The 24,600-nt window shown below is 47.1% G+C and overlaps 1 protein-coding gene across 8 annotated transcripts in view; it reads right to left on the bottom strand.

Annotated features, from left to right (window-relative positions):
- Positions 1 to 272: 272 nt before the first annotated feature.
- The window catches only part of LOC128818965 (lethal(3)malignant brain tumor-like protein 3), a 40,785-nt gene continuing 16,457 nt past the window's right edge, over positions 273 to 24,600 (bottom strand). For 6 of the 8 annotated variants that reach the window (XM_053998807.1, XM_053998806.1, XM_053998811.1 and 3 more), the window contains 10 exons: positions 23,498 to 23,583; positions 19,752 to 19,862; positions 18,509 to 18,623; positions 18,309 to 18,408; positions 17,320 to 17,496; positions 15,834 to 15,965; positions 15,394 to 15,455; positions 12,269 to 12,435; positions 7,620 to 7,682; positions 273 to 4,335 (listed from right to left, as the gene is read on the bottom strand). In XM_053998807.1, coding sequence (XP_053854782.1) covers positions 4,207 to 4,335; positions 7,620 to 7,682; positions 12,269 to 12,435; positions 15,394 to 15,455; positions 15,834 to 15,965; positions 17,320 to 17,496; positions 18,309 to 18,408; positions 18,509 to 18,623; positions 19,752 to 19,862; positions 23,498 to 23,583 — 1,142 coding nt within the window. In that variant the 3' untranslated portion in view covers positions 273 to 4,206. Of the gene's footprint in view, positions 4,336 to 6,311; positions 6,391 to 7,359; positions 7,535 to 7,619; positions 7,683 to 12,268; positions 12,436 to 15,393; positions 15,456 to 15,833; positions 15,966 to 17,319; positions 17,497 to 18,308; positions 18,409 to 18,508; positions 18,624 to 19,751; positions 19,863 to 23,497; positions 23,584 to 24,600 lie in introns of all 8 variants that reach the window. The other 2 variants (XR_008440607.1, XM_053998809.1) reach the window with 2 other exon arrangements.

The raw sequence follows: 24,600 nt of genomic DNA, 5'->3' as shown, positions 1-24,600 counted from the left end.
GAGGAGAGTGAGGAATTGGGGATCAGGCACAGCTGCAGCAGCCAGTGCTGACCTGTGAACACATGAAGGACAGCTCAAGTACAGAGATAAGAGATACAGACAAAAGAGATAAAAATGAAGATGCTGCCTTGTGTTGAGACTGCCATTGAAGGGAAGGACAACAATGTGATGACCAAGCCCTCCCAGTGCCAGCCCTCCAGGGCAGCCAGCCCCATGTCTCCCTGAGCACTGCTGAGGTCAGCCCCACACACACAGAAGAAACAAACCAGGTGTGAATTTATATTAATTTTATTCACATTTCCAGAGGAAAGCATCAGTGGAGTGCAAGGCCATGGCTAGTGTCGAAAGGCTCAAGTATTTGGTTTGAAACAGGCAGACATTTCTGAGGCTGAGCCGAGCCCCCGCTCTCTTCCCCTGCACGTGCTTCCAGTTCAAGTAACAAGAATCTCCAAAATAAGCTGGCTCATCACATCATGGGGGGGATGTCAAAAACATTAAAGCTCTCTGTGGTATAAATCCCTAAGTAGGGCATAAAAGTAGCAGGCAGGAAATCTTGTACAGCTGAACTGGCTTATCCCTGGGCCAAGTGTTGGGCTTTTCCTTCAGCAGCAGAGTTTTGCTGTCAGCGATGCCAAATGCTCCTGTCCAACTTTAATGTGATTCATTACCCAGAGCTGAAATTTGCTGCTACTGGATTACGGGGATGATGGTTGGTGATGGCTCAGAAAAAATTGAACAGGACTCCCAGCCGAGGAGAAGAAGAGAAAAGGAGAAAAAATGTGATTGCTTTGACGTTCAAAAACAACAAAAAGAGAACAAAAACACAGCCAGGAATAAGATTTTGAGAACTGGAAATTCCTAATTGCACTGCTGGCCCATGGGAACTTGTCACAGCTCCGAGTTGCTTCTAAGGAATATATCTGTATTGCTAAGAGACTCCTGGGTTCAGCTGGGCCCACAACTGGCTCTTGCTGACATCCAGCAGACTCAAAATCCTCCCAGTCCCAGCAGGCATTAACCAGCTTCAGTTTTGCTCCCCAAAGAGCCACAACTTTTTGATTTTCGCTTCAAAGTGCACATTTCAAATGACACAAGGCATCAGGTAACCAAAGGCCCTGCAGAGCCCTGGCTGTGCCACAGGCCTGGAGCAGGACTGGGAACAGCAGAGTTTGGACAGGCAGCAGGAACAACTCACCGAGACACAGTGGAAAGCAGCACTCCCTGACACAAGCAGAATGGCACCAGCAACTGATGAATTCCTAAGTTATGGGGCTAAAGGATGAGGTGGTTTAGGTTTTTTCTATCTTGTTCATATCAGGGGAGTTTTAAATGTGTCCAGTGAAGACACTAGAAGTCTTTTTGTCCTGTGAAGTTGCTGGATTTAATTGGAATACAGCTATATTTGGGAAAGGAGTGGGTCATACATGTGTGCACATTCTTGCTTGCTCTGCAAAGACAATTATCAGATTACAAAAAAAGGCACAAGAAGCACATTCATCCTTATTTCATCCCTAAAAGGTTCCTCCTTCCCCCCTGCTGAAAGCACTGTGCTGGCTGTCACTGAACAACCTCCAAGTACACATTTTCCTCTTTGATCCAGCTGGCTTGGAAGCCCCAAGGATTAAAGATTTCTCTTCTGTTTGAATAATGTCACTGACTAGAATCTCATTGCTTGTTTAACCGGTTCTCTTCATCCTCCATCTATATATAGTAAAAGAAATGGAATTAATATTATATTTTGGTTTATTGCTAGAGGAAATCTGCTGTCCCCCAAATCAGGCTCCCAAAGGAAGGAGGTGAAACAGAAAATCTGGCAGGACCCGTTTTCTTGAAACAAGAAAAAGGCAAAATTGCACTTGCCCCACCTGGCTGGGTGTCACAGAGGGGGAAACTGGAGCAAGGAAGGGCTCAGGGTTATTTAGCAAGTCAGTGGAGAGCCAGGAATAAAACAGCCCAGCTCTGGATCCAGTTGTCAAGAAACAATTTTGCTTTGCCCAGAAGGCGAGTTCTGTCAGAGGACAGGACATGCCACTTACAATTCAAGTCTTAATGTTGACACTGGATGTGCAGAGCGGGATAAAGGGATGTGACTCTTTGGTGAATATCCTGGTTATCATACTAAAAATGTATTTTAATAAACTAAATTCACCCCTTGCCTAGTCTTTAACACTGCAATAAATTTCTCCCCTGCAGCTGCCTGGATGATGTTTAATGGTTTAGCTATTAAATATCCCACTAAACCTGTGTCTTTTCTGTGAAGGCTTAAAGTCCTTAAATTCTTATTTAAAAAAATATATATATGGAAATAAACTGCTCTAAATATTGTTCCAGGACTGAATTGCTTCAGTGGTGTGGATTCTATTTACAATTTTTAGGAACCTTCTGCTTCAGACAAGTCACAAGAACCTTCTCAGCAGCAGGAGGGTTGGACAAAGGATGTGGGTGACGCAGGAAGGGGGAACAAGTGTGTTCCTTGTGTCGACACACGGTCATGGACAGCGTGTTCGCTCTGTTCCTGACAGCTCCTGGGAAGCCACGCTGGTGGCAGAGATGCCAAGGGAGTTTGAGGTGCCTGTGGATGGATTACATCACCATGCAGTGCCCTGAGACACCCACACAGCCTGGCAGAGGCTGAGGGCAGAACCTGCCCTTGGCAGCTCCAGGTCACACCCCCAGTACTCCCACAGGTTCCCACACACAGGATTCAGCCTGGCAGCTATGGATGAGGGGCAGCAAGGGCTGCCTGAGCTGAGGTGGTTCTAGAACAGCCAAACAGCCATCAGGGAGAGTGGCCAGAGGGAGAGCCACGAGCTGGTGCTGCCAGCAGGACGGAGCAGCAGCCAGCAGGACTCACCACATCTGCCAGGGCTTCCATGGGGAGAGGACAGCTCAGCAGTACCGTGTAGAAACCCCCACCCAGGACGTCCATGGGCATGCTCCTCAAACTGGCTGTGCTGGAGCAGGAGCCACCCCTGCTCCCACCCAGGAGAGCACAGGCTGCAGGGGCAGGAGCACAGCTCCACTCCTGTCCCCACACACAGCAGCTCTCTCTCTTCTGGGAAGTAACTGTTACCCCGTTTTGCTGTTTAAGTCCTGATTCCTCTCCAATCTCACCTCCCTGTGTGCCCTGCCTGCTCCCCTCCCAGAGGCAGAGGAGCTGCTGCCCTGCCCTCCAGCTCTCTGGCAGAACACACTGAAGTCCACCTCAAGGGACAAAGGCCAAAGCACTTCACGTTCATCAGTTTGGATGGTTCAAAAGAAAAGCCATTTGTTTCTAGGAAATCTGTTTACACACACACACTCTGGCCACTGCTGGCTTTCCAGCTCCCATTCCTAGCATCTGGCTGGCAGTGGAGAGGGCAAGAACAAACACACACCAGTCCCCAAGTGCTCCTGATTGTGCCATTTTTGCCAGATGTTCCTGGTGCAGAAGGAGCTGCACAAAAGCACTGATGGGAGAATTACAGCTCAAACACATCTCTGTCTCCAGCAGCAGATGCCCTTATGGGATCTTTGCCTACCCAAAGCCCACCTGCACTGCCCCTGCCTCCTGACAGGGAATGACAGGAATGAGGATTTTTTGCTTGCTGGCAGAACCAGTGCATCCCTGATGGAAACCCTCTGCCCACGCTCCCCTCCTGCTGGGGTGTAAGCAGCCCAGCAGCCAAGGGTTGGTTGTTGTTGTCACAACAACCAGGAGCAGTACGAAAAACTGGAATTTAACAATCAGTCCTGAAAAAGTCATCTCCTGAGTCACAGCAGTGAAGGATACAGGGGGATTGCTTTGAAGTGCATCTTTCTCCTCTCTTTTATTACACAGAACACATTAATCTCGCTGGTGATCACTCAGTCTTTCAGGCACTATCACTGGACACAAAGCCAGTTTTACTCAAAACTTTCTTCTTGCTCCTGCAGCTCCACCAGTGCTACCTTGGATTCCCCTTAGAACTGGAGGTTTCTTCTTGATCTCAAAAAGAGATTGATATATCAAAACCAAATTCAATTACAAAATATAATAATATCCTCTTCTTGGAAGTGAAGCTGCCCCATATTCCAGACTGTGGCAGGATTTTTATAACCTCAAACCATTTTTACTAAGTTCTACTTAAAATATATCAGAGTCCCAATCCACCTGTCCGGCGTGCTGTAATGCTCACAGCTGAAGATCCATTCCCTGTCAATTCCTCCTGGCCTCAAGGCCCCTTCTCAGTTGTCTTCTGCAGACTTGAACATGAGGATGGCGTTGTAGATCTTCAGGGCAGGGCCCAGTTTGATGCTGAGTATTTTCACGATGTCATTCTGCTTGAGGAGCAGGAAGGCCTCGCCGTCAATCTGCTGGAGGTTGGAACACAAACAGGACAGGGGTTAACCACCAAGGGACAGGCAGGATTTCCACCTCTGCTCATTCTGGGATCCTTGCCTAGTTCTGGCCCCTACACCCCATGATGTCCCCTCTCCAAAGGACACAGACCTCAGCTCACAGCGCTTTCCCTAGAAATGGAGAAGCTCCATGTGTCCTGCCCATGGCAGAGGGAGAATGAGATGAGCTTTTAAGGGCCTTTCTAACTCAAACCATTCCATGATTCCATTTGCTATATAGACTAAGGCATAGTGAAGATGCAATATGGCTGGAAAAACACAATCTCCTAATTCATCAACAAGGACATATAATTGATTAGATGCAAATTAAGCAAGTGATGAACATACTACCATGTGAAAATACAGGATGCTGTAGGTAGCAGGGAGTAAAATCATGACACACTGTTTCTGGAAAAGGTTAAAAATTTACTTGAGCAAGAATATCCACTGAGACAATACAGATATAATTAATATGAACCCCAAATGCTGCAGGGATGAAGCCAAAGATTAATGGACAGAGACAAACAATATGTGTCTCCCTAAGTTATTCCATTAAAATCCATTTACAGAGACTGACAGCGTCTCCTCCTCTCACTTGATGCTCACCAGTGCAGCATACAGCACTGGACAGTCAGCCCAGCCAGAGTAACAATTCTGCTATTTTTGTAGTCTTCCCAAATAGAGTATTTTTGGATGTCAATGCCTGGTGCAAGAGGAAACACTGAGTAAACTCAGAGAACACATAATTAAAGCAAAGAGCTGGGAGTCAGGAGATTTGTTTTTCCCACCTCTTACCACACAAGAGACCCTCAGCAAGTTACTTAACCTGCTACTTAAGTAACTGGGAGTAACTGGGAAGTTAATTCCTGCACTGGGAACGACAGCAGTGCTCCCAGACCACAGATGGCCACACCATCTCCTTGGATCTTATTTTCAAGCTGCCTCAAGTCTACACTGCTGCAATGAATGTGTTAAAAATAGCTTGAAACAAATAGGACTGTGCTGCTTAAATCAAATAACAGAGTCAAGAGGAGCAGAAAACTGCTGGAAAACAGTCCTACATTTCAAAATGGGTTTGTGTCCAATATTATTTATTCCTATGCTTCATTTTCCCTGCACTTCCTTACACTTGCTTATTTTAAACAGTCCTGGCCTGAACTGGACCTAGAAGCAAGTCTGTGCTTTATTATTCATTCCTTTGTTCCATGTTTTTTGGATGGGTTTTAGAATTCTTTGCACAATTTGTTCTCTTCGCTCCTAATGTAAGCAGCAACTTATCCCCCTCCAGCCCCCCACCAAGGGAAGTCTGCAAGGGATTTATTTATCCTGGACATGAAGCACTTGGAGGCTGATCCTGGACAGTGTGGGGGAGTTCAGCTCTCCTGTCACTCACACCTGTATTCTGGCCAAAGCCAAACTGCTAAAAGGGTTTTAATTTCAAACTGACAATGTGGTTTGAGCATAAACTGGAAAAACAACACAAGCCCCTCTAAATCAGGCATAGGGAACCACACTTTGAGGCTGCAGAAAATAAGGATTAGGACAGACTGTGGCTATGGCACTCTCAGAACCAGAAAGTACTGGCTGTATTCAGGACCAGAAGAAATAAAACACACGAAGAATGGTTGGATTTATTAGATTTGCTGGTACATCTCACCTCTGTACACACCTTCCCTAGAAATCCCTTTAACACAGCAACAGTGAAAGATGGGTTCATTTGAACAAATTTCACTCTTCCCACTATATTCAGTTCACAAGTATCCTACTGTATTGTCACATTGAGGATAGTGCTCTTTGCAAGCCTCTGTTTCTTTTGCTTCCTATTTTGTGTGAGTCTGCACAGTTTTTAAAACACAGGAAACCAAAACAGAGATATATAAATCCACAAAATGCACTGCAGCCTGATTCCCCCTGAAAGGGAGCCAGCTCTGGAGCAGACAGCGATTACAGACCTGCCCTTTCCAGTCACTGCCATGCAGGAGGAGAGACTCCAGCCCTTCCCTGAAGCTCTTACAGCCACACAGGAGAGCTCTGGGGACAGAACCACAGAACCATGGGACGGTTTTGGTTGGAAGGAACCTTAAAGCTCATCTTGTTCCACCCCTTGCCATGGGCAAGGACACTTTCCACTATCCCAGGTGGCTCCAAGTCCTGTCCAACCTCACCTTGGACATTTCCAGGATGGGGCAGCCACAGCTGCTCTGGGCACCTTGTGCCAGAGCCTCTCCACCCTCACAGGCAGGAACTTCTTTCTAACGCTCCCTCTCCTTCACATTAAGGCCATTGCCCCTTGTTCTGTCACTCCTTATCTAAAGACCCTCTCCAGTTCTCCTGGAGCCCCTTCAGGCCCTGGAAGGGCTCTGAGCTCTCCCTGGAGCCTTCTCTTCTCCAGGTGAGCACCCCCAGCTCTCCCAGCCTGGCTCCAGAGCAGAGGGGCTCCAGCCCCTGAAGCATCTCTGTGGTCTGCTCTGGATTCACTCCAGGAGCTCCACATGCTTCTGACGCTGGTGCCCACAGTCGAAGGGAGCTCTGGAGGTGGGGAATCACCTGAGCAGGACAGAGGGGAAGAATTCCACCCCCAAGAGCTGCCCACACCGTGAGATGAGTCCAGGACAAAGTGCATTTGTGCAAACTCATCAGGGGCTCCTAAAGAACCTCCAAGTGATACCTGCAACCTAAGTGGAAGCTGAAGCACCCAAGAGATCCCTGTCTGTGATCCACCTACAGAGCTGTGCCAAAATCCAGGACAGCCACACCCTGTGCCCATGAAGGTCTCCCAGAGGCCATGGTGAACCCACCAGGAATGGGACCAGAGCCCAGCCCCTGGCAGTACTGACAGGACATACCTCACAAAAGGTCGAAACAAAAGGTTCCCCTCCTGCTCTCAGCCCAGCCCATGGGGGAAGCCAGCGATTCCTGGGAAACCCTGTGCCTGCCAGGCTCCCCAGGAGAAACAGGCACATGTCCTCATTAGAGGCAGCAGATGAGAGCCTCACTAACCATTCCAACAGGGCATCTTTAGAGCAGTGCCAAACCCATGGTACAACGGTCCAACACAGGATGTTAAGCATAAGCTCAGTGATTGGAACTGCAGGGGAAATTTAAAGCAGCAGGATGCAATTAGCCATGGTGGAATTCAGCTCCATGCTGAGGCTGCCTTCTAAATGCCACTGCTCTGCAATGAAACAGGTGAGCAGGTCTGAGCTCTCTGCTGTAATTCCAGGGATCTGCAGCACAGGGTCTGGGCACACCCCACTTACCTCTTCCCTGAACACAGACGCTTGTTCTTTGCAGCCAGGTAAACGCTGGATAAAGCTCACCACCTGCAATTGCATGTAAGAGAAAGGAAACACAGACAATTAAAATGAGACACCATCAAGAAAAACTCTCTTATTTTTCTATGACAATTCTCTATGGAAGAGTTTTTAAAACTTTAATACTCAGAACTCTCACATTAATGAAGAATACAGATGGAAAACATTGCTGGGTTGTTGCTGCAACTCCTCTGTATATTTTGGTTAACACCAATAGCTGCCCCTATTGCCATTTGACCATTTCTCTCCCTCTAAGAATCCAGCTTCTCCACTCCTCTAGAAGGTTCTCACAGAATCAACATTATTTTTCCAGATAAAAAGCTATATATGGCTTAGACTACTTTAAATTCACTCACAACTTCACTTTCTCTACAGCACTGTTGGAAAGTAAAACTAACACGAAGAAAGGATTTAGACAGCTTCCGAAGATGACATGCCTGTAAGAGACAAGATAAATCAAGTGAATGAGCACTGCTGGTTTACTAACATGCAAAGGCAGAAGAGCTGGAAAGGAAGAAAGAAGGCAGAAGAGAAGGAAAGGAGTTTTGGTTTCATTTAATCTGTGCTGGGTACACAGGATCCACGGAACCAAGAGGATTAAACAAGTAAAAGTTAATTTTATATTTCACATTAGGGAAAACCTTTCTAGGCAAGGAATCTGTTAACATTTGGAATAATCTCCCTGGAGTCATGCAAGCAGCCCTGGGTTACATTATATAACACCAACGAGTGTGCAGAGTAGCCCTGTGTGCAGTCAAGGATGACTTAATGCGCATTGTCTTCTCCAGCTGCAGCTTCACTGGTTCACAGGACATTTGTACATTGAGGCATTATCAGATCAAACATGTCCTGTTAATTGGATGCTCCCTTGCAGGAGCAGCTCTGCCTCATGAGGTGTAACCATGTGAGTTGTTGCAGATGTGACATTTCTTCCCTGTACACAAACAAGCAGTTGGGAGGGGTCACCGTCAGATAGATACATGCTCCCTTCAACTCAAAACTGTCAAAGTCTCTCCTAAATCACATCCCTGTACCTCTAGATCATCCTGCCCCTAGACTTGGAGTCATCCCCTCCCACCCAGTTCCAGCCAGGCAGGAACTGGGCTCTCAGAGTGCCCTCCAGGTTTGCTCTGCCCTGGCAGGAGCAGCTCTGACTCCTGTGGTTTCTGTTATGTAACCTGAAAGCAGAGCATCCCTCTCCTTCATCCTCTTTATTCTGCTCCATCTTAAAGGCAACCCCTAAAATCCACATCTCTGTTACGCAGTGACTCCAAATTTTCTTCTGTAGAAGTGTAAACTCCTATTAATAATCAATAACAAAAGACTACTTTCCTTTTGAGTCCCCCGTCTGCTAACAATGAAAACACAAATGAAAATCCTTCTGCCAGGTCTGGTTCCTTCGAGAATTTACAAGACAGTTGGACCCTTGGGGCAAGAGCTGGGTGCTCTTCAGTGTCTGTGGCACTGAGAGGCTGGCAGACATCTGCAGGGAATGACCTGGGCTTGGCTTGCTCCTGTATCCTTCCCTGCACAACTGCTGCTGGCTACTGCCACTGACACGGAGTGACAGACCTTTGATCTGCCCCAAAGTCCTTTGTAGGGACACTGCAAGCTCCCTGCGCCACTGGAGAGGCCTCTTGAGCAAACAGCAGCCCTGGGGTTTACCAGGAATGGATAACAGAGAGGGAAGAAAGATGCAAGAGCAGAAAACGGGAGAGAAGGTCCCCAGGCAGGAGACAGACCCCACTGAGCCACAGGGACCTGTCTGGCTGTCACTGCTGGGGAGGAGGGTTCCCAAACCAAGACAGAGCAGATGAGGAATGAGGGAGGCTTGGGAGCCCAAGAAAAAAACACCACAGGAATCCAACACAACCCCACAATATTGGCAGGGAAGCCTTGAACCCTGAGAAAGGCTGAGACTGGGAGGGCTCAAAGTGAGGGTGTGACAGGGTGTTGGGCAGGTTGGGAACATCTCAGTGGGATCAGAGCTTTTCTATGAAGAGGTGAAAGTCTGCTGGCCCTTCCTGCTGTAACCATCCCATGGCTCAAAACTGCCTGCTGGAAACTCTTACATTGGTAAAGGGAAAGAGCTTGAAAAAGAGCTTTGTGCAATCCTGAGAACACCCTGGAAACTGGACATGACCCTTCTGGAAGGTGCTGATGTGTGGCAGGCTTGCTGAGATCAGCACAAGATTGATGGCCTGTGGTGACAAGGCAGCCCCACATCACATCCCTTCAACAGCTACTGCAGGACTGGTCCCCTCTGAGGCCACAGAGAGGAGCTGGGTTAACTGGGATTTAGAAATCTACTTACACTTGGCACAAGGACAGTGTCCCCCCCACCAGGGTATTGGCATTTGAAGCAGGATTAACTAATGAACAATACAACTCTAGCACATCTTAATGTTCTTCTGTGAGTCAATAGTCTGTGCTCTGAAAACATGACAGGAAGCTTTCAATAAATACCAAAGCTGCATTAAAGTAACTACTCTTAGTAACTGCTCAGTGTTACCACGTCTTTCTTAGCTTGAGGACCCCTAAATACTGCTACTGCTGCTGCTCTGCCATTTCAGCTGCTCTCAAGCAGCACAGAATTAAAGCAATATTTTTCTCCCTTAATGTGATTTTTATAAAATAAAAACAGTTCTTCAGCATGAAACCAAAGGAGAATTTTAGATCCCCATAGCTCCTGTTTCAGATCAGCACAGGACTCCTTTAGACTCCTTCAGGACTCCTCTGTGCAGCAGAGTTCAAAGCACAACCCAAAGGCAAATGTTGGCCATGCAGGAAGATGTTGCCGAGCCCAAATGCCAACAGACCAAATGTACTTTGGACTCCCTGAAACACAGCAAGTCCTGCTGCTTTCAACTCCCAGATCTGTGGCTACGCTGCACTGCACATGCTGGTCCTGCAAGTGCTCAGAGAGAACCCAAATTGATTCCTCTGGGAATTTGTGATGAACATTTTCAAAACCAGATGCACTTTACTGAAATTCAAAATAAAACCTGTAATGACTTCAGCCAGTGCATTGTGGTGCTGCAACTGAGCTTTTTAATGTGCCATTCACACTGCTACTGGCAGCCAAAAGTTCCCCAGTTGTTTCAGGCTGCAGCAGAGTTCAGTTTATTCCGGGTTTGAATCACTATATCCAGTGCCCTGTATCCATGTCTGTGGTCCCTGCTCACACTCATCCGTTATCAAACTAATATCCCAGTTAAATTTACCCAGGAGTTGCTTTAAAGGTCAACTGCAAAGGACAAATTTTATTTGGCTTGGATCCTGACACTGTACTCCCATGAAGCAACCTCCTGTTTTATCCAAAAGAAAGAGATTTTGATTATCATGTCAGAGGATTATCTGCTTCTGACTTTATTGATTTGATAAAAGACCTTTTGGACAAATAATTGGAAGCTTTCTCAAAAGGACAGGAACAGTAAATCATTCAGAGATTTTTTTTTTTTTCCTCCTCGGTATGAATTTAATTCTACAACATTTTTATTAAAAAGAACAAAAAAAAAAAAAAAAAAAAAAAAAAACAAAATAAAACAAAAAAAAACCACCAAAAAAACCCACCACAACTAAAACCCAACACTACCACCAAACCACAACAACTCAACACAAAAAAGGACCAAGTTTTAAAACATCAGCACTAATTGCTCTGTCCCTTTTCCAGTTGCTGTGGTTCCCATCTCCCACATCACTGCAAGTCCCACCAGACTCCTACCACTCCTCCAGCATGAAGAACAAAGTCAAGATAGGATTTATCCAATGTTAAGAGGCACTTAGGGAAAATGCACTTTCTAAAAGTCTCTGAAGAACCTCTCTGCATCAAGAGCAGCAGCACCTTTTTCCTGCTCTGCAGATTCCCTGCATCCTTGCAAGCACAACACTACAGCACATTTCTCTGGAATTAAATGCCCTGCAATTAAGCACCAGGATCCAAATTATAACCACTTCCCAAGCGCAGAGAGAAATATTACTTATGCCCAAGGCATCGAGGCAAAAATCAACTACTCAGCACACAAAACACTCTGGCTTTTTCACACACCACCTAATTACAGGAGACATCTCAGGAGCTGCAGAGACGCATCTCCAGCTGCACAGCTACCTCTGCCAGAAATCAGGTCAGGCTGTGGGCAGTTTTGTTCCCACGGAATCCGGCAGGGAGACGCAGCAGGAGTGGGCATGCACAGTGCAGTTTGGAATTCTCTGCACTGTAAAAGTGAATCAGCAGCAAAGTCACAGGAGAGGGGGAGGGAGATCAGAGAAAGGGAATCTGCTGTCAGAATGATGCTTCAGGCCTGAGGACTGAGAAATCGAGGGGTAAATAAACAGAGGGAGGGAGGGAGGGAGGGAATCCGGTTGAGGGCAATAAGCTGTGGATACTAGAGGGTTAACAGGGGTCCTTCCCCTCCCTGATAAAGGGTCTTGGGTCTAACTTCCAGCTGAGTCAGCTGTGGCACACGCACAGCAAACAGAAGAGCAGTGCCTAGGAGAGGAAGGAAATAAACATGTCTCCCAAGAAGCACTCCAGAGGAAGAGTGCTCTGGCATTCCTGCATCCCGGGAGAGTGGAACAGGGAACAGGTAACTCACCTCCTCCACGGTCCATTTGGCAACTTGTTTGGCTGTCAGGCCGGAGACCTCCGGCAGGAGCCTGCAGTGCTGCTCCCAGAAGAGATGGAGGCGGTGGGTCGGGTTAGAGGCCAGGGAAGGCATGAAGATAGACTGGTGGAGGGCCTGCTGGAGATCCAAATCAGGGCCTGAAAAAGGAAACAAGACAAGTCAGAGCCAGGCTTCAAGGAGCAGCAACTACAACAAAGCAGGAAGAAGGGTCACAGCCTGGAGGGGAAAGCAAAGCAGGGTGAGTGGAGCCAGGCACGGCTACTGTGTGGCACAGGACGTTCTCCCCCTCCTGAGCAGGAGAAAGGGAAAAAAAAAGATAAGACTGCCAGGCTGGAGGCTTTATCGTTAGCTTCTTCCCTGGAAAATGATGTCATGCTGCTAACAGAGAAGATGTTTGCAGCGTTTTATTGACAAGGTGGAGGAATTCTGGTAACAGCATCCTCGGCTGGGAACTGATGGCACCGTTCCAGCCCCAGCTGTAGCCAGAGTTCTGTGCTGCCAGCATGGCCTGGGCTCGCTCCCCAGGACACTCCCAGGCCAGGAGTGCTCACGGTACCTCCAGACATCAACTCCTTCCTCATGTGTCAAGTGAAGCTCTGAAAACCAAGGCAAAAAAAGGAGGAAGGAATCACCCCTCCCTAATGAGATCACTGGAGCAGTGCAGAGTCATGGTCCTACAGGGACGTGCTGGTTATACAACAGGAAGCCAGGCAGAGGATGGCAGCAGGCTGGGAAGCACTCCTCTGGTTTAGAGCGGCACGGGGGGCTGCCCCCAACCTCCCTCCCCGCACCGGGGGATGGGATGGGATGGCCCAGCGCCATCCCGTGGCATCCCCGAGCATTCCCACTGTATCCCAGCCCTCGGGAAGGCTCCGTGTGCCTGGAGCAGCCGCTGCTCTGCTGCCTCTGCTGCCTCTGCTGCCCCTGCTGTCCCTGCTGTCCCTCCTGCCTCTGCTGCCTCTGCTGTCCCTGCTGCCCCTGCTGCCCCTCCTGCCTCTGCTGCCCCTCCTGTCCCTGCTGCCCCTCCTGCCTCTGCTGCCCCTCCTGCCCCTGCTGCCCCTCCTGTCCCTGCTGCCCCTGCTGTCCTGCTGTCCCTGCTGTCCCTGCTGCCCCTGCTGTCCCTGCTGCCCCTGCTGCCCCTGCTGCCCCTGCTGCCCCTCCTGTCCCTGCTGCCCCTGCTGTCCTGCTGTCCCTGCTGTCCCTGCTGTCCCTGCTGCCCCTGCTGTCCCTGCTGCCCCTGCTGCCCCTCCTGCCTCTGCTGCCCTTCCTGTCCCTGCTGTCCCTCCTGTCCCTGCTGTCCCTGCTGCCCCTCCTGCCTCTGCTGCCCTTCCTGTCCCTCCTGTCCCTGCTGCCCCTGCTGTCCTTGCTGTCCCTGCTGTCCCTGCTGTCCTGCTGTCCCTCCTGTCCCTGCTACCCCTCCTGCCTCTGCTGTCCCTGCTGTCCTGCTGTCCCTGCTGTCCTGCTGTCCCTCCTGTCCCTGCTACCCCTCCTGCCCCTCCTGTCCCTGCTGTCCCTGCTGCCCCTCCTGCCCCTGCTCAGCGGCTCTCAGTGGGCTGGGGTGTAAGATGAGGGGGGCAAGCAGTCACTACTGTGGAAAGCACAAAGGAAAATAGCTGAAATACAAAGAAAAAGCAGATTCCCAGGGTTAGCCAGCTGCCCCTAGCTGAAGGGGAAGCAGCTCTGGAGGTAAAGCCTGTCCTTGTGAAGAGTCACACCCCTGGCCCCAGAGCCCACTCAGCTCATCTCATCTCCACATCCCTAACAGTCATGAGACAGCATCAAATAACATCAAATTTCTAATAATGAAACCAAGGGATGATAAATAAAGCCTGAGTAAGAACTGCTCAGTTCAGGAGCTCCTGGTGGTGAGAGGGCACAGGACCTGCTCCTGAGAAGGCTGTCACCCCCGTCCTGCAGTGGTGGGGACAGACAGCACCTGGTCTTGTCCCCACCTCCTGCTCCAGGAGGTCCCACTCATGCCCAAGGTCTCCCCCAGTGCCACATCCCTGCTGGGTGGGCATTGCTTCCACCTCAGACCAATTCCTTTTCTCTGCTAAGCACAAATCCTTGGACTAAGCACCCAAACCATGACCTAGACAAGTGACTTTCCCTCTGACCAAGAAGCAGTGATCTCATTGTTTAAACACAGCTGGGAGGAAAGCTCTGGGTAATTGTGAAATTACAGGTCAGTGGATGATTTCATTTCCCTCCCCTGATTTCCATCACTCCATGGAAGGTGAATGTGAAGGGAGAGTGGGCAGCTTTCCCTGCCAGCTGCAGCTGCTGCTTGGAGCAGGCAGATCCCTCAGCTCTGACTGCAGAACTCAGCACTAGGTAAAAATGAGTATTGAAAAAAAAAAAACAAACAACATCCAGGCACCTGTCCCAGTTTGTTCCTGCTTAGCTATTTTTGATTAGAGACTTATTACCATCTCAAATCCTCCTAAAAGCCTGGTCAGCTCCGTTCTCTGAAATAGCTTTTTATAGTAAATCTGAAAGTTAAGCATATGGTTTGCTAAAGTGACAGCAGAAAGCTGCTCTGGAAACTTAACCTGTCACGTACCAGGAAAAAAAACCCACTGTTTTTCCATTTAGCTTTTCACTTTCTTTTTAATCCTTAAGAGAACCTTTAAAAAATCCTCCAATGATTCAGAATATGTTTCTGAATACCCATGAGGGTCTAAAAAAAGGGGTTGATGGAACCTAAACTATCTGCTAAGTTTTGAGGAAGTCTCCCTTGAGCCCTGTGCTGGCTCTGTCACAGCCTGACACAGGTCACAGACTGATTGGGAACCCCTTGTCACTGCAGAGGAGTTTGCAGTGGCACAAAACCAGTGCAAACTTGTCTTCTCAGTTAATAAATACACGGCTCCACTCTACAAAGTATTAAACCTTTCACTTCTAAGTAATTTTACCCTTTCTCCTAATTTTAAAGGAAGAAAAACTACCATTGCTATCATCTCCAGCATGTGCTTTCTCTTGATTGTGGAATCAAAGACAAAAAAAGCTGTGAATTCTTAATGCTCCTCGTCACTGTGGGGATATTGCAGAGATAGGCACACACAGAGAAACAGAAGAAATAAAACTTAACCAACCTTTCCCATTGCTTTCCTGTTTCACCAGCTGAAACTTGATATAGGCATGTGAGCACCCAAGCCTGAAAGCAACAATTACAAAACATTTCAGAAGATATAGAAATGGATGTAATTTCTTCTCCATACAAAGATAAATGAGATTTATAGAAACTAAAAACTTTTTCCTCTTGAAACAAGCAATAGCTCCACCCCTGACCTCTCTCTGAGCTGTTAGATTAAATTCATGGCCAGAACTCAGATCTGAGTTTACTGCAGGAAAGAGAGGGCACAAAACAACAGGAGGAAGGGAGGAGATTTACCATGTCATTCTAAAACACTCTGCTGCAAAACTTCAATCAAATTGGGCTGTTTGTTATTTACATCTTTATTTCAGATACTGCAGCAGCATCAAGAAACACAACTGTTAATGCATGAAAATACATCACAAAACTCTTGTTTACGTTTTTGGTGCAGCTTTGATGTCTGCAGAGGAATCCTCCTCTCCCCAGCCTCTCTCCCGACTGTCTTCTGACTGCTCTGATGGAGTGTGGATGCTGCTTTGACACCACTTTTCACTGTCTGGTGCAGATTTTCTGGAAAGAAAGATGAATGACAGTAGCTGAGCTGACATCCTCTGTTCCCTTTTCCCACAGGAGAACAAAGCTGGCTGCTCCTGGCAAGTGAGAGCAACAACCACCACCTTGTGGCAGAAGTTTGCTCTCCCCTCCATGAGTACAAAGTGCTTTGTTCCTCTTCTGCAAGGATTGAGAGAGTTTAAGTGAAATAAATCAGCCTCTGTGGACTCAGGCTCTGATCCCAGCAGCTATAGGAAACCACTGTGTTATGGTGAAAGCAAGAGATTTAAGATTTCTGTATCTCGATACCTCTGGATAATATTTAGAGTTTCCATGACTAAATTTGATGCATAAGCTGAGCTACAGAGTGGGCCAAGGGAGGACAAGCAGCAGGATGATACCAGACTTCTAGGCTGAATTCAGACCTCCCACTATCAGGAAATGAAATACTTAGAAGAAAAGAAATATATTACAATTCTAAAATGCCATTTATTCTGTAAGAATTCAAAATCTCCTGAGAGCAAACTTTATGGTAAGAGTGTCCTTGAAATGCAATCGATTTTGGTGTGGAAATTAGGAAATGAAGATGCCTGCCTAGTTGTGGCATGGGAGGAAGCAGTTTGGCCATGAAGGCTCAGGAGGAGAAAGAAACATTCACTCCTTTTTTCTGGACAAACAGATCTTGAAAATGTTATAAATCTAAACAAACAGATAAACTTTAAAATACAGATAAGCTTTCACATACAACAAAAAACGAAAGTATTACTGGAGTTTGCCCTAGTGAGACTGGATTTGTGAAGACTAAAAATTATCTTAAAAAATCCTTCATATCCTGGTCCGTCCCATGACAGGTTTAACCGACTCCTGCACCCCAAGAACCAAGGCACAGTTTCCTTCAATGCTGCTCAGTTGCAAGATTTTCTTGTGAGAAAACAAAGTATCTGAGAGTGCTCAGCTTGTTTGCTTGCTAAGAGATACACACACACACTGCTTAGGTGACCCAGGGTGAATCACAGTTACAGTTTAATAGTGCAAAATAACCTTGGCTTGACAGTTTTAGGACAGGAAACAAAATTTAAAAATTTAAAAGTCCATTTTAAATTGAAACAGCAAGGAAAAATGTATGGAGACAGAATGCAATTTCCTTTATTGGAACGTGACGAGAGCACCAGGATTAAGGAGTCGAGAAACTTATTAAGGCGTATGAGGGTATAAAAGTGCACTGCTCTGTGTTAAGAGTGATTGGGGCACACGTCAATATTACAGACAGATGAACTCAGTGCTCCACTGCGTTGCTGCCAATTCCAGTGGTTTTCATCCTTGTCAATGGTTTTGCTCCCCAGTACCTGGCCAAGAGTAAAATCCAGCTCACCTGGATTGTAAAGAGTCGCCCTGAGAAGACTCCCCTGCTCCCAGCAACGGGCCAGGGGTCTCCAGCCTCCTGGCTTTCTGCATGATGTTCCCAGGGGAAGGTCTCTCCCCACTCAGCCGGTCCTGTAAGAGGTTTTCTCTGCTGAGGTTCACATCAGAGTATGGGCAGCCAACTAAGCTGTGATGGAGAAACAAAAAAGAGAGAGGGCAATGAAAGCTTTACAGTCATACAGTCTTCCTTACCTCAGGAAGAGAAATCCATCATAAATACAGGAAAAATGAGGCCACAAACTCTCAGGAGGTGCTGTTACCCAGCTCTAGGTTGAGAAAGCAGGGGACTATATGGCAGAATTAAAACCCAAAGTCATGTTGTTAACCACTGCAGAGGACAAGAAGAGCTCGTCCTCTGTAACTTGCTTATCGGAACAACATTTCATGAATCAACAGAGTTGTGCAACTTTCAACCTGAAAAATTCAAAGCCCTTTACCACATTATAAACTACCAGGTCTTCTGACCTCCCACTTGAGATTGTTTTCTTGCTCTTAAAATAATTTACTTGAGAAAAAGCTTCCTCTTCCAAAAGCACGTAAGAAATCAAAAGGCAGAGCACAAAACATGAGCAACCTCTCCTCACTTTAACATCCTACCCATGCCCTCTCCTCTTTAACTGTCTCCTTGCATGTTGTTCTTGGGTATATTATTTCACAAATATAACTCCTTCAGTACTGCTGGAATGTAGAAACTGGAGCGAATGAATCTGTTTGCATTGCAGCTATCATGATTATAGTGGTATAAACAAAATTTATGATCAAACAGCCTACTCAGACACAAGAGGGAGCTGCGATTGCATTTATAGCTATCTCCAGAATAACTACCCTGAGATCATTTCAGTGCAGTGCAGTTGCTTGGTGCTGTATCATCATCATCATTATTATTATTATTGTTGTTGTAGCTGTTGTTATTGTCATTAACAGCACTCATCCACATACGTGTAATGTGTTCCGTATCGGGGGCCCCGGACGTGCCCGATCCCCTGGCAGCCCGGAGTAGGACACGCCTGTCCCACTGCTCCCTCTGGATCTTCAGCACCTGAGAGCAGTAAAAAAAGGAAGATAAACAGATTTGCACATGAGGAGCAGACTGCACTCAGGAAATTATACAGCATAACAAAAGTGTGTCCTGCATTTACCGAGAGGGACTTGCAAAGCGTGTCCAGTTTTGTCACACCAGCCCACAGGATGGATGTCAGGGCTGTCTGCATCCACCCAGAAATCGTAGTGATGGTCCCAGCCATCAAAATGTATCTGAAAGAAGCAGAAGTCTCAGGGAAAGACACAGTTCAGGGCATGACTCAGCTCTTATGTTAACTTCCCCCTTTGTTTCACCTTGCTCAGCTTGGGGCTGATTCATTCCATCTTTCAGATCAATCTTTCAGTCAGGCACAATCATCTCTGTGCTCAGTCTAACTCTTTATTTTCCTGCATCTGTGTTTCACAGAATAATCAGGCTCTGGTGACACAGTCTGCCACCCCACAGCCCATGGGATGCTCTAACATGCAAAGTCCAAAGTTATGCAAACACAAACGCCTATTTGTTTTGTTTTCTGTGGATCCCAAAACACCATAAAAGCCAACAAGTTTGGTGAGTTTTGCAGTGAACAAGCTGCAATTTTCTGCTGGATGAAGAGACTGGCAGTAGCTCAGATCCAGAGACTGAGGATCACTGGAGTTTAAAGGCTACTGGGTTGTTCATGCAGGAAAGTTTCAATGTATGAATTGAGTATCATGCCACTATGGACTGGCAAAGCTTGGCTTTTGTTCACAGCAATGAGACTCAGAATCAACCAGATAATGGGGAGTGAACTCCACTTCTGCCCATGTAATCATCCTTTGGGAAGGGGATCTGTGGCCATGGAGTCTCCATCAGTGCAGCCTCCACTTTAGCTGGCTCATATTTAGTTCCTCAGTAGCCAAAGCACAACAGATTATTTGGGCAATATATTTGCATGAAAAGACTAGGTTAAAATGCATTGATGTGACAAATTTGTACTGGAGAATGCCACTACTTCCCACATGTACCAGGGTTTAAATTGCTTTGGGTTTTCCTTTCCTGGTAGCAAAAAGCCACGGTCAGGCAGCTTCCCCAGCAGAACACTAATGCTGCCATCAGTCACAGAGATCACAGGGAATATGCCAAGAGATAGGACATCACATTGTCAAGTGTTAGTTCAAAACAGTTACGTTAGAATAGTAACTAACACCAGCCCAATTCCATCAGATTTCAGCAAAACAAAGCAACAGCTGGGCAGGCCTGGAGGCCACAGCAGCTGCCAGGCTGTTGTTTGCTGCCCCTTGTTCCCAAGTGTTGTTTTCCCTGTGCTGCCCATCCCAGGGTTCCCAGCACAGGTTCTGCACTCGGGAGCAAGGTCATACCTTAACGCGATGGCTGTCTTTGTCAATGATTGTTGCCACTCTTATCAAGATGGGATTTCGTCTGTCCACAGCCTCTAACTTCGTATTAACCTGGAATCCGTGAGGAGGACGCTGGAAGAGAGGATTGTAAGCAGAATGCTAAAAAGCCTTGGAGTTCAGAGCTGGTACCTGCTCTGAATGAAATGTGCTCTGAATGAAACGTGCTCCAGTTTCCATCCACCCATAGCTGCCTTTGCAGCCTTGGGTTATGTCACATGGCAGACAGTTCAGAGGCTAAAATCAGAGTTTCCAGGAGGTTAAAATCAGAGTTCCCAAGAGGACTTAGCTGAGTGTTTGTCAGCAGCCCCAAACTGCTGGAGAGGTAGCCTGAGGTGGCCCAACACAGAGGAGCTGTCCCAGCCAGAACAAGAGACCCTTCCTTCACAGACAGAAGGCCAGGGACCACCACAAGCAGCTCCAGTGACACAGCCTCCCCAGCCGGACAGCACAGCTCCCACACAGCAGGGACATGGTCTTCTCTAGAAAGGAGACTGAGAGGGGAGAGATCTCAACAGTCCATATGAATATCTCCAGGGCAAGTGTCAGAGCATAGTGCCAAACTCTCCAGCAGGGCCCAGTGACAGGAAAAGGAGCAATGGCCCTGAAATAAAACACTAAAACCTCAACATGAGGAAGAATTTTCCATGGACGGTAGCAGAGCACTGAACAGCTGGCCAGGGAACGTGAAGAGTCTCCCTCTCTGGTGACATTCCAAACCCACCTGGATGCAGAATTTCAAACCCACCTGTGTCACCTGCTCCAGGTGACTCTGCCTTGGCAGGGGGTTGGAATGGATGATCTCCAGCCTCTCTTCCAACCTGACTATTCTGTGATGTCACACCAGCAAGGACAGTGGCCAGTTCCCCACTTTTCACATCTGAACACACCATTGGGTGAAGTCTCTCTTCACTACCCTACATCTTCCCTGGCCTCAGCCACAGCTCCTGGCTATCAGAATTATCCCCATTACACAGATTACTCCTTATGACAACACCTGTGCTGCTTGTGAACAGCTGCTGGGAACTGCTGTGCTGGGGCTTACAGCAGCTCTGGCCCGGAGCCTCCCCCTGCAGAGGTTCACTCATCCTTTTCTTCACACCCTGAAGACTTTGGGAAAACTCCAGAATGTCCTTTGACCTGATGTGTGCCCTTTGCAGCACCCTATGTAACCTCTAAGCAACAGACAGCTTTTACCAATTTTTCCATTTATCTGACTGCAAATTCCTCCTCTGACCTCCTCACCACGGGGTTATGGATGCTCATTCAAAACATGTCCCTCTTCACTTCTGCACACAGAGGTGAGGGTTTTAGCACGAAATGATAAATTGTCTATTTGAACATGACCAGGTTAATGAAATTATTAAAATCACTCTTCCCTCCCAGTCTTCCTTCCCCTCGTTACTGCCAGTGGCTGGGGGCAGGAAGGAGATGCACTCCTGGGCTAAGGGGTTTAACTCCATACCTGAAGTTCCTCTTTGGCCATTTCACCTGGACACAGACATCTATCAGTGTGCTGTCAGACACTGGACACACCACAAGACAGACAATCTAAACTGCTTTTATTTTCAAGAGCATCTTATTGAACCAGCCAACCTTGTCTGTCCTCCCTGAAGAAGGAGCTGAGTGCTCAAGGTCCAAATCCTGCCCAGAAGAGGAGCCAGGCTCTTTGCTTAAGTCTTGCTGAAGGGTTGCTGTCCTTTTGGCAATAGCTGACGAATGTTTTGGAATTGCCAGCCCAAGAGGATGGGCTGAAATAACAATGCTTACATTGGAGATGTCTCCTGAGTTTTTGGGTGGAGAGGGCAGAAATCCAGACCCAAGACCTGCTATTTGTGCTGATGACCCGTGTCTCCAGACTACATAAGACAGCTCTTTAAAACTGTTAAAAGCTAATTCAGTGAGAAATGTCTGTTCTGGCTCTCAACCCGCATTTTTATGTACTGATTTCCTGTAATTGCTAGCTGGAATAATAATAATTATTTTTAAAAAATCAATAGCTTTGCCATTTATTTGCACTTCAGTCCAACCAAGCCAGAAAAAATAACGAGGTTTGATCTTGAAAGAGTCCTATTAACTGCTGATATATCAAATACATTTTCTTTTCTGTCTCATTTTTGAAACACAGTTTTAGATGCTAATTTGCACTCTGGAGTTGCATGAGGGCCAGAATTGGTCCTTCTACTCTTCTTTCAAAGCCTGATACCTGAAGGAGCAGAACAATGGCTGCAGAAATGTCTGGAAAACAGGAAAGGAGGCAGACAAGGCAGCTGCATCCCCCTTGGGAAGACACTTCACTTCAGAAGAATCCGAAGAAGGGAGTTCTCAGTATTGAGCAGGCTCCCTGTCCTGAGCAAAGCTCTCTTATGTTCAGATGACATCTCTCACCACACTTTAGACCCTGAAAATCTGAGGGAAGAAGCCACAATGGCAGATCTTACAGAAGACTTGGACTGGGAGTTTTAAGTTCACATTTTCCAGCTCTATTGGGATTTCAAAAAAGCTTAGTCCACCCTTGGGAGCAACAACTGTGTCCCACTGACAGGCTCCACTCCTCATCCTGCCCCTGGCTCCAAGGTGCTTCGCAGCTATGGGAAACCTCAATCCCAGGGATGTTTTGGATGTGCTGCAGATAACTCCAGTTAAAGCCCTACAGTTCTCAGAAGAGGCAAAAACTTCTTCCACCTCCCTAATACCACTTTCCAGCCTGCACCAACCTCAGCAGGATACCTGCTGAAATCTGGCAATTATCAAACCTGTCTAGCTGGATTTTTGCCTCTCTTATCTGAGGCCTCCCTGATTGCTTTTCCTCCTCAGTCCCAAAGACCTTTCCACAAAAATACACAGGAGGGCAGCAGGTATTAACCTGCAACTCCCACTTCAGAAAAAGGAACCAAGACAAGTGTCACAATGGCAAAGAAGAGTTTTTAAACTTATTGCAAAGTTTAGCAAGGTGAGCCAGCAGCGTGGAGGGGAAAAATCAAATTGAAAGTACAGTCATTTTAGAGGCTTTTGGTTTGTTTCTGCTCACAGTGAGATTCCAGATAAACACACTGAACTGCAATGAAAGAAACAAAAGCTCACTATCTCAAGGTTGAGAGAAGCACCTTCACACTGAGTCTGCAGGATGGTCTTAGGGGCTTGGCAGAGATGCTCTTTCATCTGTTAATACATTTATTTCTGTGGAGGGCACAGCTGGCTCCTCCCCAGAAGGACTATGATCTATATCAGCACACATAAACCCTTGATATGAACTTCTCTACCTTAATTCCAGCCTCACCAGCCAGGGAAGTACGGATTTGCACACCTGCAAGGCGAATTTTAGAAAGGTTTTTAAAACTTCATGTAGAGGGGACACCAGATAACTGCACTCTTTCTCCTCTCTGTGCCCTCTGTGAGGCACTTCCCACATACCTCTGGAAGCCACAGTTACCTGTGTGGACTGAAGGCTCTGCCCTTAAATCTGCTAATGGAGCCACTGAAGATACTTAGTCAAAAATCCTTTCCAAGCCAGCCTTCCGCAGTATTAAAAACCAAAAAAATCTTGTATTCTGCTGTATATTTTTGTTTCAGCAGCACTGAGATGATCTTAAAGTAAACCAGTTTCACCTTCCTCGCACAGACAAGGTGAACCATGCTCAAATAAAGTCTCTAGCAAAAAAGGGTGGATAACAGCACCTGAGCTAGAGCAATCAGAGACATTCACCTACCAATTTAAAGGCTCTTGCTGGGGCTGCTTGGGAATTAGTTTCTTCCAAGTATTTCTCCCATGAGAAGGCTTTGGAATCCCTGTATCCTGAAAAAAACAGAGAATAAACATTTCTGTAAGAAAACCCCCACATTTACTGTTACAAACAGCAAAAAGGCAGCTCTGTGGCACTGTAATGAGCACTTACAATGGATGGTGCTGGAAAGTGGCCTGTTTGCTCCTACCCACCACCTCCACCCAGAGCAGCTCTGCCAGTTCCCCAGTTTTACACTGGGCTTGAACCCTGGTGAGTTCACTTCTGCACAGCTTAATCAATTCTTATTCTCTAAAGAGAACTCCAATTATGAGCTAGTGGGATGATTCTGTAATGTGCAATGGCATCACTACGGTAATTTCCTGTTTTATTAACCACTCTATGTGTGAGTGCCTGTAAGACTGTAGAACCTTCTCCTCTCCTGCTGCCCGCTCACCCAGGCTGAGTAAACCCAGCAGCCTGGAGAGAAAAGGCTCTGTGGGTGTGCTGCTCTAACACCAGTGGGATGTCTCTCCCTGGCTATTACATTTAAGAAACTGCTCTACTTCTTTCCTATTTCAGTAATGCTTACCCCCAGGACAGGTTCCTTCTGGCAGGAGGGTGCAGTGACTAAATGCAGAGCACAGTCTGCAAACTGCTGCATTTAAGTCCTTCAGCAGGGAGACCAGAACTGGCTGCAGGTTTTGTGGGGGCACAGGAAATCCTGACATGAGCAGAGAACTGCAGAGCCCAGCCCTGCTGAACCTTCCAGGAGCAGGGACAGATGTGGTACTGCTGAGAGGGAATGTTCACAACCCCTTCTACATCTAAAGTGAAGACACTGAGGCCAATTCCCCCCATGCAGAGGGATCGGGCAGTGCTTCCTGCTCCACTGAACCTGGAACGCAGCAACTACAGGAATTCTTGCTCCAGGGCTGTCAGTCTGACAAATGTCAGGCTTAATTTTTTTATGTTTGCTCTTTTTAAGGTGAATGAGCACTTCCAAGGCCCGAAAACAACACTGGTTTCCCTGTACGTTCTGTCCTCTCTCATTTGCCAACATTCTCTTTATTTACCAAATTCCAGTACAG

This window comes from Vidua macroura, chromosome 25, assembly GCF_024509145.1.
Source record: "Vidua macroura isolate BioBank_ID:100142 chromosome 25, ASM2450914v1, whole genome shotgun sequence".
Lineage (NCBI taxonomy): Eukaryota > Metazoa > Chordata > Aves > Passeriformes > Viduidae > Vidua > Vidua macroura.
Note: the sequence above shows the minus strand (reverse complement) of the source record. Positions and strands in the feature narration are given on the sequence as shown.